The 15,211-nt window shown below is 60.8% G+C and overlaps 1 protein-coding gene across 3 annotated transcripts in view; it reads left to right on the forward strand.

Moving 5' to 3' along the window:
- The first annotated feature begins 4,890 nt into the window (after positions 1-4,890).
- The window catches only part of SIM2 (SIM bHLH transcription factor 2), a 45,876-nt gene continuing 35,555 nt past the window's right edge, over positions 4,891-15,211 (forward strand). For 2 of the 3 annotated variants that reach the window (XM_033418268.2, XM_004264550.3), the window contains exons 1-2: positions 4,891-5,513; positions 13,878-13,960. In XM_033418268.2, coding sequence (XP_033274159.1) covers positions 5,339-5,513; positions 13,878-13,960 — 258 coding nt within the window. In that variant the 5' untranslated portion in view covers positions 4,891-5,338. The remainder of the gene's footprint in view (positions 5,514-13,877; positions 13,961-15,211) is intronic. The other variant, XM_033418269.2, reaches the window with a different exon arrangement.

Below are 15,211 nucleotides of genomic sequence, written 5' to 3' on the forward strand. Positions count from 1 at the left end.
TTTCTGTTAAGCCGGAGCGAGAGCACTCTGGGAGCGGGCTGCGGAGGCTTCGTGCCGCCGGGTCGTAGAAAGGGCGCAGGAGGTCGGCGCAGGACACTCGGCTCCCCTCTCCTACGGCCCGGATCCCTGGCTGGTCCCTGAGCGCCGCCCCTGGGCGCCGGGCGCTGCGTGCGCTCCAACAGAATAGAATCCTCGCTCTCTCCGGAGGACGCCGGATGTGTGTGCAACGGGGAGGGGTGCCAAAGTCCCGGGCACCTTCTCAGAGACGGGGGAGAAAGCGGGGCTGGGGCTGGGAGACAGCGAAGGAGTGCAGAGGAAAGGGCTGCCCTCTCACCACCGTCCCCCGCCCCCCAGGTAAAATTAGAAGAAACGTGTGGCCGTTTCCCCAAACCTGGCGCGGCTTCAGTGGCTCCCTGTGGCCTTCGCTGGGGACTGTGCTAATCACTATAATTAATTACCAGTGACACTGATTTTGATCCCTAAATGCATCGCCTTGAGTGAGGGAGAGAAGTACGCAGTAGCTACTCTGTCCCTCGGATAGGAGGCACTGCCCCGGCGGGCCCCCTTAAGCCCGCAATCCCAGAACACGAAGTCGTCCCGGACAACCAAGTCCGAGAAGGACTGCGCTCTTCCCGGAATCCCAGGGAGCAGAGTCAGCCTCGAGCAGGCCGGGATAGGCGACTGGGAGGTGGGAATGATCCCCCACTGGATGGTGCCTCCTTCCCTCCCCTCCCTGCCCCCGCCCCCGGCAGAGCCACTTGGGGCACCCTGCCGAGGACTGAACACACAAGCACCAAGGGACCCCAGGACCCTGTGCAGGAGGGCGGATCTGCCCTAGTTACTGTGATGTAATCAAATAATCAGAGAGAAGCCGACCAACCTAAAAGCGAACACTTTCTCCTAAGGGGTAACTTCCAGTGAAACAACTTATTAAAAGCAAAACAAAACAAAAAGAAATAAACTTCTCTCCCTCTACTACTTAGGAACGTGTGAGCAGAGCGAGTTACTGTCTCGACCTCTCAAGGAACGAATCATTGCGAAATGGCTCTGGATATCTGTAATTACTTTTATACAATGGGTAGTAATGTTGTAACTGTTGTCCGAGCCTTTCTGGGAGTAGCAATGACCCCAGAAAAAGTTGATGATATCTCCACGGGTCTTACACAAGGAAAGGAGTGAAAAATCGAAGTAACTTTTCAGATAGCTCAGACCAAACGCGCCTCCCAGCCTTGAAATACTCACATTTGTGATACTGAACCCAAGCGGGATTTTCTGAAGTAACCACATCATGCTAATTGCCTGTGTAGACAAGAGTTTATAAATCGAATAGGTTCACATGTCCATAGTCCTGGGTTTCCTGCTGTCTCGGCTTGTTTGGGCGGTTGAAGTTCTCCTTAAACAGCACTTCAGAGTTTCGAACCCCTTCCCCCAAATCTAGTGCTAGGCCTGGGAGAAGTCTTCCCTCCCCACCTCCTTAGGGACAAAGTCTCTGATCCCCTTCTGCCACCGCAGCAGCCCATCCCTAGTGGAACATCTGCGCGTTTTCCCCTTGATCTCACGCGAAAGTCGGTTTCCGCGGAGGATGGGCCTCAGGTAGGCGCCAGGTGCGGCCCCGGGGAAAAACAGTTGCGGAGCATCTGAAGCGGAAAATCCAAGCAGATGTGGGGCGGCCGGGCCCCGCCCCTTTCCTCTTAGGGCCTCAATTTCTTCCAGATCAGCTTCCTAATGGAAAATTTCTAAGAGGTGGGGGGTATGCGGAGGCGTGCTCGTGCGCCTCGGGGTGCGCCTAGGCGCTGGGAAGCAGGACAGACTGGGGCTGGTGGCGTCCCGCAAGCGCTGCAAAAGCTTATTGGACTTGTGGTCCGACCCCTCTTTCCACCTGCCCTCTTCCTGCCCCCGGCCTCTCGTCATTATAGATTCTGCCAACTCCTTCCGGGCCAGTAGGAGAACCGCCGTTTCTGGGTGATGCCCGGGACTGAGGGGTCTTTCGTTGCCCTATGCTTCTCCCCTGCGGGCCCGTCTCCGTGCTCTGCGCGAAGCGCTCGACTTTCGACTCAAAGTATAGACTAGGAGGTACTCGCTGCACCAGAAGCCTGGAGCAAGGACTACGCAGTAGGTGTCCCAACCGGCGGCCACCGGCTTCTGATCACTCCAATTAGCACGCGTTTAGTGCTTTTTCCAATTTACACAGAGCTTCTATCCTGTGGGTGTCCTAAGGGCCTCAGGCTTTCCCTTCGGCAGGGAGAGCCCTAGGATGACCCCATCCAAGCTCAGGGGTTCTTTCTTCGCCATTCCACGCAGACATCACTATTCTTCCCAACTGGGGAAACCTCGAAGTTCGCGCCGAAGTACTTTGTGTTCTTTTGGTGGTGCTGTGCGGGAGCCCAGGCCCATCTCCGCGCGCTGTGTGTGTGTGTTGAATGAATGTGTTGGGGGGAAGGTGATAAAAGGCCCGCTTGGGCATTTGCTGGAGCACACTGTGGGCCCTAAAGTGCCCCACAGACAAACATCTGTGAATCTTCCAACGCTCCGTTATGCTACGTCTCACACCACGCGATTCGAACATGTCTCGCAGATGCAACAGCGGCTGCCACTGCTGAAAAGCGGGTATCGAGATCTCAAGTACAATTTCCCGTGAAATCCGGGAACTTTGGTTTAAGGAACGTTTCTGTTCCTGTTACTTGTCGAGTTTCTCCCACTTGCACTTAACCATGTTTCTGCGATCTGGGTAATCCCTTTCAAGCCCAGGAGGAATTCTCCCGGGTCCATAATTGAGGATCGGAAATCGTGGGGGTGAGGGAAGCCTTAAATCCTCCCGAAGCCAGGAAGGTGCCGGAGCGCACACGGGGGCGGCCTGAGCAAGCGGCGGAGGGGCCCAGCCGGCAATCCCTTCCCCCCTGGAGCTCCTTCTCCCGGAAGCCGGGAGACCACGGCTGTCCCCACAGCGGGGTGCGGGACTCCGGGCGGGGAAGCGGGCCGGGAGCCTTGCGTTTGGCCACTACGTACCCGAGCCGCTCGCGCGCCCCACCCCCGACCCTCTGCGCTCACGGCTGGAAAAAGGAAAGCGCTCCTGGATCCGAAACCCCAAGGAAAAGCGCTGGTTCCTACATGCGCCCGGCATTTGGTGGGGAGGCACCAACTCCGAAGCTCGCGCGGCTCGGTGGTTTCGAGCAAGGCCACGGCTGTGGGTTCCGCAGGGCGCCGGGGCAGGTGAGGCCGAGCCCGGGTCTGCGCACGATGTCCTGCCCACCGAGGGAACTACGACGCCTCCAACGCCATCGAACTTCTGACCTTCAAAGAGGTCCCTGGAAAGGGGTCAGGAGCGCCTGCTGCCGACGAGGTCGCTGTAGGCCCTGCCCTCCAGACGCGGGGGAGGGAGGCGAGCACCAAGTCATTGTAACGGCAGTGAGCGCGCGGAGCCGCAGGCTCCTCCCGGGCCGGGGGAGAGAGAAGGCACCTAGAACGGAGATCCTAGCGCTGGGCCCCAAGGCTCCGGCGTCTCCCGAGCTGACCTCCAGATCAGGCCCCCACAGCCTACAGCCTCGGCACACGTCCGAGGGACCCCAGGACCCCGCGCCCTGCGTCCACTGCGGCTGCCCTCTGACCCCGCCCGCCAGGAAGCTGGGGTCCTCCCAGTGCATGCGTCCACACTGCGTCCGGAGGGTTCGGGCTTCTAGAAGGGAAGGGATGGGGGCTACCTTGTGGCCGGGGTAGCTAGGAGGATCCTCCGGGGTTGCAGGCACCGACAGTGAGGTGGGGTATACAAGAGGACTCGAGGTCCAGTGTGGCCCTGAGGGAAGGCGCCGGGACGCCCCACGGCCGGCCGCAGTCTCCGACTGCGCCTCCCTGCGCCAGCTGCCTCCTGCCCCCATCACCCTGGCCACCACGAACGCTTGTCCGATGGCCCTCGCTCGGTGCTCCTCGCCCTGAAGCACCCGCCCCAGCCGGCTTCCCTGAAATTCCTGCCGCACTGGATCGGGCTGCAGGGACGGGTACTATTGGGCCCTGTTCCCGCCGCTGCCCAGGGCAAGGCCTCACCGGTAGGTTCGGCTCCCCCGCCCCTCTCTCCGTCCGATCCGCGCGTCCCCGCGGCCTCCAACCCCTCCGGGGAAGGCGCCAATCTCCTTTCGCTCTCCTGTTTACAGGAGAGAAAGGGCATAAGGGTCACTTCCGAGCCCTACTCGCGCCGCTTCCTGGGGAGGGGGGTGGTCCTTCCCCTCTGGCCTCCCCACCGCCACCACTTTCGGCTCTCGGACCTGCAAACTGGGGAGAGCGAGGGCTCGGGGCCCGCGCGGGCTCGGAGGACTCAGTCCTCCGCAGGGCACTCAGGCAGCGCCCGCGCAGTACCTGCGCCGGAGCCACAGACGAGGTCTCCGTACCGCTTCCTCCCTAGCTTCCTCCTCAGCCCCTCCCCGCCGCTCCTCCTAGCGCCCAGGTCCCGCGACCCGCCCGCCAGAGCCGGTCCCCGCCGCGCGCCCTGTGCACTCACCGCGATTTCCTCCAGGCCGGGAGCGCGCGGGTCTCGCCCGGGAGAGTCCCTGGAGGCAGCGACAGGGAGGCGCGCCTGTGACTCCGGGGCCGCGGTGGGGTCGGTAGGCGAGGTTGGCCGCCCCCGCCCCCGCCGCGGTCCCTCCCCCCCTTCCTGCCCCCCCTCCTCCCCGGGACGCGGCGGCCGAGTGCTCCGCCCGAAGGCGGGTCCGCCATAAACAAACGCGGCTCGGTTGCACGTGGACCGCTGAGCTTCTGCGCCTCGCGACAGATCGCGGGCTCCGGGCGCCGCATCACCAGGCACAGGGAACCGCCAGGGAGGGCAGGAGAGCGCACCCGGGCCGGGCCCCAGCCGCGTCCGCTCCCCTCCCGCTCCATGGCTCCGCAGCCGCAGCCGCCCGTGCCGTCCTCCAGCCTGGAGGGGCCTCACGGCAGCGGGTACGAACACCCGGCCAAGGACTAAACAGCACCGCCGCCTCCTCGCCGGCCACTCTCCACCCCTAAGGAAAGCCGAGGCAGGGGAGACAAGAGGGAGGAAGGAAGAGCGAGCCGAAGCGAGCGGGAAGCCAGGGCTCGGGTCGCCGCGGGACAGTCCGGCCCGGAGGAGGCTGCGCCCGGGGCGGTGGCGGGAGGAGCGCGGGGCGGCGTCCCCGGGTTGCGCCGAGCTCCCGGCCCACGGCTGCAGAAAGGCGTCTTGGTGCCCCTGGTCGGCCTCACGCACCTGCCCGCGGCCGGCGCCCCACTCACCTGGTCTGCGGGGCCCCCTTCCCCGTCGCCGCCGCTGCAGCCAGAGCGGAGCTCCGCGGGCCTGGAGCACGGCCGGGTCTAATATGCCCGGAGCCGAGGCGCGATGAAGGAGAAGTCGAAGAATGCGGCCAAGACCAGGAGGGAGAAGGAAAATGGCGAGTTTTATGAGCTGGCCAAGCTGCTCCCGCTGCCATCGGCCATCACCTCGCAGCTGGACAAGGCGTCCATCATCCGACTCACCACGAGCTACCTGAAGATGCGCGCTGTCTTTCCAGAAGGTGAGGCCGCAGGTGGGCGGCCGGGAGCGCTAGGGGGCCCAAGCGGGGAGCCAGAGCTGGCCCGGAGGGGCTGCCTGAGCCTTCCGGCTGGTGCCAAAACATCTTGGGGAGGTCGCTCCGGGAACTTCGTCTCCTCCTGGAGAGAGGGGCCAGGGCCCTGGTGCCAGAGACACCAGGCCATCTTCTGGCCCAGGGCTGGGGGGTAGGGGGGGCGAACCAGGGATCGTTCCATGAGCGTACTAGTCCAATCTGGTCTTTCTTCTTTCCTTCCTTCCTTTCTTCATTTCTTTAACTCCCCCTTTTATTTTTTTCCTTCTTACTTTTTTTCCGTGGAGGGGAAGCACAGTGCACCCAGGCCGGAGGTGAAGGGTGCTTGCTGGTCCCTGGGAGAGAGTGGAGTACACCAGGAGGCCCAGGCCCTGCAGGCCCCAGCTCCCAGCAGAACACTTGCAGGGACTTGGGCCTCAGACTCAGGCCTCTCAGGTGGTCTCTTCTCTGCTCGCCGTTCTTGGGGCTGGGACTCTGGAGGTCCGGGTGGCAGAGACTCACCTCGAACAGGTGAGCCGAGATGGGGCAGGAGAGAAAGGGAGGCGGTTAATTCGGAAATGGCAGGCGGGCCTGAGCATAGCCTTCTTTTCTAGATTGGATTATAAGCCCGGAGGGGCAGGAGCCATGGTGGGCAAGGGTCGCCAGGACCCACGGGCCCAGCAGGCTCTCAGCGGTCAGAAGTGGTGGCGCACTGGGTGGGCATTCCCTGCCAGCACACGGCCCGTGGGTGACAGTAGCTGCCAGGCGGGCACCTCTGAGCAGCAGGGCTGGAGGAGGCCCGATCACCACAGCATCCCTTTTGGTGTCCCGGTGGTTCTGAACCGACCACCTTCCAATGTCTCTGTCCCCAGCCATGTTGGCCGCGGCCTGGCGGAAGGGATTAGGGCGCTTGTCTGAGACCCTCTGCTCCAGCACCTGATGGGTACCCCCCAACCTGAAGGCCGAGGAGCCACTAGAGCTGTGGCAGCCTCTGGAGCATCAGAAGCCGGTGCATGCCTAGGGAGACCACTTTAGCCACAGGGCACGGGGAGGGTCGCTGCAGAGCCGCGACAGGTGTCTCTCCAGCGCAGGGCGCCTCCATTAAGGCAGCTCCAGGCCCGGCAATCGACCTAAAGTCAGTAAACTCGCCCTCTTTGCGGTGGGCGCCCCTAAGCCTGTTATTTGTAATCGTCTCTGGGTCATAAACTGCCCTGTACACCACCTCCCGGCTGGAGCTCCTGGGGCCCGGCCCCCAGCGTGACCTCCAGCTCGGCAGCGTGCTGGCTGGGGAGCTGAGCGCCACTGGCCAGGGAGCTGAGGGGGCCAGAAGCGGTGGCCTGTCCTCGCCGGAGCCTTCCAGCTGCGCTGTGCGGCCAGGCGGGCACTTTCCTCCCTGGAGCAGGAGCCTGTGACCCGGCTGCCACAGCCCAGAGCTCTTAGAAGGGAAAGTTCTTTTCCTTTCCCAGCCCGATCAACCGAGGGGCCCCCCTCCCCGCTCCTGCCCGTCCCGCTGGGAGCCGAGGCCCAGCGGACGCTATTTGTCGGCCCTCCAGCGACGTAGAGGTGATTCCTCCCCTGCTGAAGTTTTCAGTGAAAATTAGAGAATTGGGTTTCCTAAGAGCCGAGTCTCCTTCCAACCCTGGGAGGAGGAATGGTAACTGGTTTGCTCGGGTGAACCGTTTCTTAATCCACATACTGCAAAGCAGGTGTGGAGCCCAGACAGGACATAAGCCTTCTCTCCTGTCCCCCTCCCACCCCACTGGAAATACAAATTACAAAGACATGATCAGAAGATTAAATGATTTCAAGTGAGCCAGAAATTGAGGCCTGGAGAAAGGGGCTGATTGCTAGCCACTTGTTGTTTGGGGCTTTCCAGGAAAGCGGCTAAAAACTGGAAAGCGGTGTGTATCTGCTCCTGCAAACATTAAACTGGGTCTGTAGGTTCCAGTGCTGCGAAGCGAGGCTGCAGGCCTTGGGACCCCGAATTGCTTGGCCCTGAGCAGGTTGCAGGGGTGCGCTGGCTGTGGTCTGGCCCTTGAGCACCGGGCCCCTGTGCTTTGTTCCTAGTGGTCTAGTTGAGGGGCGGCCTGGGCGTCTCCTGGGCGTGACCATCGAGACTGGAACTCCAGGAGGGGTCGGGGAGAGCTATGTGGCCCTAGAGTTTTGGAAATAGTCCCGAACCTAAGAGGGTCCCGATTCCTCCAAAATGGGGAGCAGGCGGTGATCTAGACCGCAGCGCTTCCTGCAGCGCTGAAGCTGGGAGCAGGGGCGCTCGCCTGCACGGTGGGCCAGCAGCCTCCGGACGCCTCCCTGCGCTCGGAGGCCTGGGGCCTGCAGACCTTCCCCCTCCAGTCAGTCTGCGACTGGAGAGAAGAGGAGCTGGGTGCCTGGGGCAGAGGAAAAGAAGCGTTTAGAAAGACCTCAATTACGCAAAATGACTCGTGCGCCCCTCCCGTGGCTCTGAAAGACGAAGGGTGGGAGCGCGGAAGCAGCATCCGAAATTGATTTAAGCTGTTCTCGGGAGACTGCGCCAGGGAGGCGGTGCGGGAGGCGGACGGGGCCTGGCGGAGCCGCGAGGGTCCGGACGCGGGCGTCAGGGAGGCTTTAGCGGCCAGCCCGGTCCTGCGCCGCGGCGGGAACTCCTGGACCTGCTCCGGCTCTCGGCAACGAACGGAAAGATACCGAGCGGACCCGATGTGCCCAGCGCGGCCTCGCTGTGTGATAGCCAAGCCGGATCCCTGGGTGAAGAAGAATCTAGAAGCCAAGTTAGGACTTTGGGAGTTAGAAAATGAAGAGCACAGTCCGAGGGACCACAGAAATCGCCAGACTAACCCTCAGTATTTGAGGAAATTGAGACCTGAGAGGGGCGGGCCTTTCCCAAGGTCCCCGGGAGGGCAGGGCAGGCGGGAAGGCCGCTGTGTCGCCTGTGCTTCTGTGCGCAGGAGAGGCCGCTGGCCTCGGCTCCTTTCATCCCGAGACCCCCAGGCAGGAGGAGAGAAAGAGGAGCTGGGAGAAGCCCCAGGGCAGGGGCAGAGAGGCGACTGGAGCCAGGTGGACACTCCGCGGAGAGGCCAGTCCGCAAGCTTGGGGGTGCTGGCAAGCCAGACAGCCGGTTCAAGGCTCAGCTCTGTCAAGCTGCCCCGCTGGGCCTCGGTCTCCTTGTCTGTAAAATGGGCCCATTAGCAACTCCATCGCTGCGCAGGGTTCCCGGGATAGGGTATGAGGAAGCAGGCGGGCGCAGGTGGAAATCTACCATGTTCTTACTCCAGTCAGTCCTTCCTGTGAAGCTCGCTGCCTTCCTTAGGCCAGATGCGACCTTAACGGTGGTGCGCCCCACTCGGTGGACCTCCGGGACTCACTGCCTGGAGTTGGAAGCTGAGCTGTTTTCCGGGTTCCCACCGTTTTCTCCCCTTTAACTGCGAACTGAGAAGTGGAAGGTAGAAGGGCAGGGAAGAGGGCAGGAGAGCAAGGCTGGCTCCGGCAGTGGACTCGGAATTGAAAGCTTAGTGAGTTAATGTGGTTGGGAAGGCCTGCTACTCACAGGGCTCAGGGAAACGCTGGGGCCCAGGGTCTCCCTGCCCTCTTTGCAGCGTGGCCTTCACTTCTGGAGAGGGGGCACTGTGGAAACACAGAAGCACCCGGGGTGGGAGAAGTCTGCTGCTCTCTGGCCATAGCTGCATGGTGAGCACGCTGGGCAGGATGCAGGGCAAGCTCCCCATCTGGTGATCCACGCCGGGCCCCGGGAGGTGCGAGTCAGAGCTGCGGGAGCTCCCCGGCCAATCACCAGGGTCAGGCCTCTTCCTAGGAGCTGGGGTTCCTGTGCCCAGCTGTGGGGCAGAGGGTGGCCTCCCCTCCGGGCACTTGTACCGAAAGGGCTCGAGGAGGGACTGGCTGCAGGTCCCAGCTCAGGAGTGGAGCTGGAAGCTGAGGCCGATCGTGGGAAGAGAACAGAGCCCCTCTTCCCGCTTCCCACCAAGATCCCAGACAGGTGTGGGCGAGAGAGAGGCAGGGACTGCAACACTCACCACAACTTTTTACTGCAGAGAAGTGAACATGTCACACGCACAGTAAATGGGGTTGGAGGCCTGAATTATTCCAGTGGCTGGATTTGTCTGGGTTTACATTCAGGCAGGGTCCTTCCCACTCAATGCGCATGCGCGCGCACACACACACACACACACACACACACACACACACACACACACACACACACACACACACACACACACACACACACACACACACACACACACACACACACACACACACACCTGAGTGCCAAGGGGAGGTGCGGGGGTCAGGGCGGTCCTAGAAATTGTTGTCGGGAATGGAAACGCTTTGATTTAGAGGGTTTGGTGAGGAGAAACTCGCCCTAACCCGACATGGAGTCACAGATCCGAGGCCTTTCCCTGCCGCAGCCCAAAATAATGTAGTTTTTTTTTTTTTAAGTAGACTTATTTTTTAGAATAAAGTGGGTTTTTACAACCCTCTCCCCGTCTCTACTTGGAAGGCTGCCAGGCTGTGCGCCGGGTCCGGGAGGGAAAGTTCACAGAGGCGGAGCGGGAAACTCGGCAGTGGCGATGGGAACTCCAGAACTGCGGGGGCCCTGGAGGTGGGAGCGAGGATGTAGAGCGCGGGCGCCGCGGATTCAGCTCCCGGAGGCCAGCGCCCAAGACCGGCTCGGGGCGCTCCGGGGCGCGGACTGAAGCCTGGCCGGCGCGGCGCTGGCCACGCGCGCTCCTGAGCGCGGACTTGGCCGAGGCACCCTCCCATCCTGCAAGGTCTAAGCATCAGGCGACCAAGTCTCCGGGCGCTTGTGTCGTCCGTGGTCTGTGCATGTAGGACACTGGCCCGTGGCCAGGCAGGCCGGGCTGGAATCCCCTCCCTTCCCCCACCCAGAGCCAAACCCTGTCGGGGCATCTCTACCTACCACCCCCTTCACACACCCTCTGGGCCGCTGTGCAGCTGTGGGTTTCTAAAAGGGTGCAAGGGCCGGGCTTTTCAGGGACCCAGTGACCGCGAACCATTCCAAAGCCAGAAGAGGACTGAATTGCCACCATTTTAGATACCCGAGGTTGCCCTCGGGGAAGTGTGAGAACCGCTGTCCATCCTGGAGGTTCTTAGCCGAGTCTAGACCCTTCTCTGGGGCAGGACCCATTGGTCACTGGCCACAGTAAGTCCTGCTCACGGGTCCAGAGGAAGGAGCGAACCTAATTGCCTCCTTCAGGTCTCAACTCGTGTGTCACCCTCACCTGAGAGGGTGACCCTGTCTCACAGTGAGGGAACCCCTGCACACTGTCCCCTTTACTGGGAAATCAGATCGTTTGTGTGATTTGATGTTTATGGTCTGTGACCTGCACCTGGCTGAGGACCTGGTACAGCAGGCACCCAAGAGCTGTTTGTTGATTGACTGACTGAGCACCCAGAGAGGAGGGACCATATTTAGATAGCTTCTGTGGTGGGCAGGGCCTGATGGGTTCAAACCAAACAGCCCGCTCGCTGAGTGTGGGTACAAGTGCAAGCACCCACGAACCCTTGGAGGCAGAGGGGAAAAGGGGACACTAGGCTCCCTTTCCCTCTGACCTAGTGGCTGACCCCCCTCCCCAGTGACCTGGCCAGCTGGATTCCCAGTAGCAGGGAGTGCCCATCTGATTCCCCTATTGACACATGTAAGGCAAGCAGGACCCCAAACCCTGGCCGGAAACTACAAGTCAGGGTTGGAACCTCCCCTGTCTTGCTCCCCTGCAGTCACTGGCATGGGGTGGGGTGGGGATTTCCCAGAATCAGGCCAAACAGACCACCAATGGCTGATAACCTTGGAGGAGCTTAGCGCAGTCTCTTCTTACACTCCTGCCCTCATTTTTCTAACAAATAAAGCCCTTTGTGAGGTCCAGATAAGGGCCACAGGCCTAGTGCCTCACTTTTTCAGGAGTATGTATGGCTTTATAGTAACAAGATGATTTTTTTGTTACAAACCTTCCCTTATTTAGTCTCTGCATTCAGCCCAAATTAGATTTTTATGGGCCCAGGGGAAAAGTCTCGCCCATAGAGGTTTCTAATGGAAGAGCTGGCAGCACTATCACCCTGTGAGGTGGCGTGGGGGTAGGGATGCTTAAGGAGAGCCTCCCCACCATCTGCTCCCCCTTGTGTCAGGTCCAAATCCCCGCTGGCAAAGCGGAGGCATCAAGAAATAAATCGAAAAATTATAATGATGTAAGAGAACAGGCTTTGAATCATACGGAAAAATTGTCCTGTGCGGCCAATGCACTTTTTGCATGTGAGGCCAGAGCTTTCGACAAGGCTTTTGGGAGACCCAGGCAGGGGAGTTTGGTTTGGGGGTCATTCCCGAAGAAGGTGCAGATTGCCCCAGGCCCTGTCAGGAGCCAAGGCTGGAGGCGGCGCTCACTGTCAACAGGGAGCCTGGCAAAGGTAGCTTGGCCCAAACCAGGGGACGGGCCCAGGAGCAGGGTAAGGGGCAGTTACAGGGGCGCCTTTGTCCCTTTTCGGACACCAGAATTCCTGGGCCCTTATTATGTTTTTTCTTCATTCAGGGCCCGGAGGCTTCTACATTTTGGTTCTTTCCATTTCTGGTTAAATGGAGTCAACGCCACCACCAGTAGGCCGGCCTCTTGGGTGCTGGGGAGGAAGGACCTACCGTGAGAGCCAGTGGCCCTATAATATGGTCACTGTGGTCATCCTTGGGAGTGAGAGTGAGGTGGGCAGTGATTTCCTGGGGTTAAAGAGACACCTCCGTTCACGTGCTGGAATCTGGGGGGGTGCGGGGCTGCGATCATATTTGGGAGGTCAGAATATGTGGAAATTAGCCACTTCCTTATGGGGAGACCAGGATAAACCTCTAATTCTAGAGCCCAGGAGAAGAATGAAAGGCCATCCCTTTCTTAGTTGCATAATAGAAATTGCCGAAAGAAGGGTCTCCAATGTCTCTGCGGGGGCCCTGGGCCTGGAGGTGCATTTTCCGCCTGCTAGGATCGAGGGTTCCAGAAGCCGCGATGCCCCGGGCGCCCCAAGGACAGTGGGGAGACCCAGTGTGCCTGCGCGACCCTCTCCGGAAACCCACTCGCTGCCGCCTGCTTGGAGGGGCTTTTCGGTCTTGGGAATGGGCCTCGGATTCGCTCTGGTCCCCGGTCGCACACTCCCGGAGCAGCGGGCAGGGGGCCGGTCAGACCTGCAATTCTGGTGGGAGGGGAGACGGACGCGCCCGCGCGACCCACAGCTCACCCGCAGGCTCGCAGCCCTGGTGGGAGGCGCGCGAGGGGCCTAGAGCCTGGGGGGCGTTCTTCGCAGGGGATAGAGGGGGCGTTGCTAGCACAGCGGTCCCCGGTCTTTGCGGCCTCGCGCCTGGCCCGCGGCGCTCGCTGGAGGGTTTCGGGCCAGGCCGCCAGCAGGACGCCTGGGAGCGGCTGGGGTTCTCCCAGAAGGCGTTTAGCGCCGCAAACTCACCCGGGCGTGCAGGCAAAGCCTGGATTCTCCGGGGACACGGCAGCTGAGCCGAGGGCGCAGGAGAGAGATGTTCTGTCGAGCTGGGCTGCCTTGGCCCTGGTGCGCCTTCTGTAACACCTGTGGCCTTCGGGGAGGTGGTGGGGGAGCAACGGAGGCCTTGGAGGGACAGTTAAGCGGAGGGGCTGCGAGACCCCAATTATATGCCAACAAACACCTCCCAGTTACCGTCTAGTATACACACGGCTCTCCCCGCCTTCGGCCCGTACCCCACCCGCCGCTGGCGACTTAGGAGTTCGCCTTCTGGAAGCCCCCAGGTAACCCCTTCCCAGGCTGTAGCTCTTGGATTGGAAGAGTGTGGGCGCTCCTGGGGCCCCTGTGAGGGCTGGAGAGTCCGGGGCGGGGGAGGGGAGAGATTACAGGGGGTTGAAAAAGTTTGGGTTTTTTGGTTTGTTTTGTCATTTTAATGCCGGAAAAGCTGCCTCCAGGACGGCGAGGGCTTTACGTTCGGGCCTCTCTGTCTTTGGGAAAGTGCATGGCTGCCGGCGGCGCAGGGAAGGGAGAGAGGAAGGACCCTTGGGGGAATATTTACTGGTCAAATCGATATCCCCGTTTGGCTACGAGGATGGCCGATTTCACAGCAGATTAGATTACTTTGTGGCATTTCAAATAAAACGGCAATTTCAGAGCCGTGAGCACGTGGGCGACCCACGGGAGCTGTGGGCCTGGCCGGCTTGGACCCAAGGCCTCGGCGGGAATTTCTCCTCTGGCCTTTTCCTTTTTAATCAAAGGCAAAGGGGCGACGGCCGGCGGGGCACCGGGTGCCGAGGCCCCTGGCTGGGCGCTGCTGTTTACCGGTTTGCCTTATTCCCCGTCCAGGTTTAGGAGACGCGTGGGGACAGCCGAGCCGCGCGGGGCCCCTGGACAGCGTCGCCAAGGAGCTGGGATCGCACCTGCTGCAGGTAGTAGGACCGCCGCGGGGTGAAAAGCGCCGCCGCCACTAACGGCCCTGGCCCGCCCGGGTAGGGGGTCCCTTCCGACCCCACCGTCCCAGTCTCCAGGGGTCCCTCCTCAAGGAGCCCCGGGCGGATCCACAGGCCGCCCCCAGGCTGCAGAGGTCTCCCGAGGCAGCGATCGGACTTCGGGCCAATTCCCCCCAACTCCCCTCGGAGGGCCGGGACTGCGGGTGGATTCCGCTCAACCAGCCCGCCATCAACCCCACACCTGGCACCCTCTCCCCCGCCCCAGCCCCAGGACTCTCTAGCCCCCGAGACCTAGGCCGAAGCGCGCTCCTGGGTGTGGTTCAGTCCTCTCCAACCTTACTTCCTTCGGCAAACTTTTATGGAGCTCTTGCTCTGTGCCAGACGCTGTGCCAGGCGCCGGAGCCAGAGAAGGAGTGATCCGGCTGCTCTGAGCCAGAGGGAGGCAGAGCCTAAAGCGTCTGACGATTGTGTGTGTCTGGAGAGGTTGCAATAGAGAGACAGCATCGACAATTATTAGCAGTTGACATTTACTGAGAGTTTGCTACCGGCCAGCTGTTCGAAATCTTACTATATCATCTCTCTTCACCAGCCACCTAGAGTGTGTTCTATTTTTAACTGCATTTTTTTCAGAGCAAGAAGTTGAGGCACAGAAAGGTTAAGCAACATGCCTGAGGTTCCACAGCCAGTGGTGGAGCCTTGTTCAACTCAAGTGGTCCAGCTCACAACATGGTGCGACCTCCGGGGTCACCTGGCTCACGGAGGAAGTCCTTGCTTGGTTGTGTCAGCCGCTTAGTGCCCCAGCCCGGAGCCATTCAGTCCGCGGTTACTAAACCGCCCCTGACCTCGGATTTCCTTCGCGGTGTCTGGGGCTCGGGTGGGGTAACCGTGCGCACGACCGGCCACTTCCAAGTCCGCGGCTGGCGCTAGGTGGGCACAGAAACGCCTCGTGTCTCGGAATCTTTCAAATGCCCTTTACAGAGCCTCATCAACGACCCGATTCATTCCCCCTCCCGTCATTTGTCTCTGCCACCGAAAAATGCCTACCGAGAGCTATTTTGCATTTCCTCCTTCTATTTTGTGTTTTCTTTATAAGGGGGGAAAAAAAAAGTTGGCTACGGAACTCTGTGTCTTGGGTCAGCGAGTCGGCTCCGCGCTTCGCAAAAGCAGATCTTTTCAAAACTCTTTTGCCCCAAATGCCCTAGCGTGATTTATTTTTTTAAATGCATGAGC

This window comes from Orcinus orca, chromosome 5 (genome assembly GCF_937001465.1).
Source record: "Orcinus orca chromosome 5, mOrcOrc1.1, whole genome shotgun sequence".
Taxonomy (NCBI): domain Eukaryota; kingdom Metazoa; phylum Chordata; class Mammalia; order Artiodactyla; family Delphinidae; genus Orcinus; species Orcinus orca.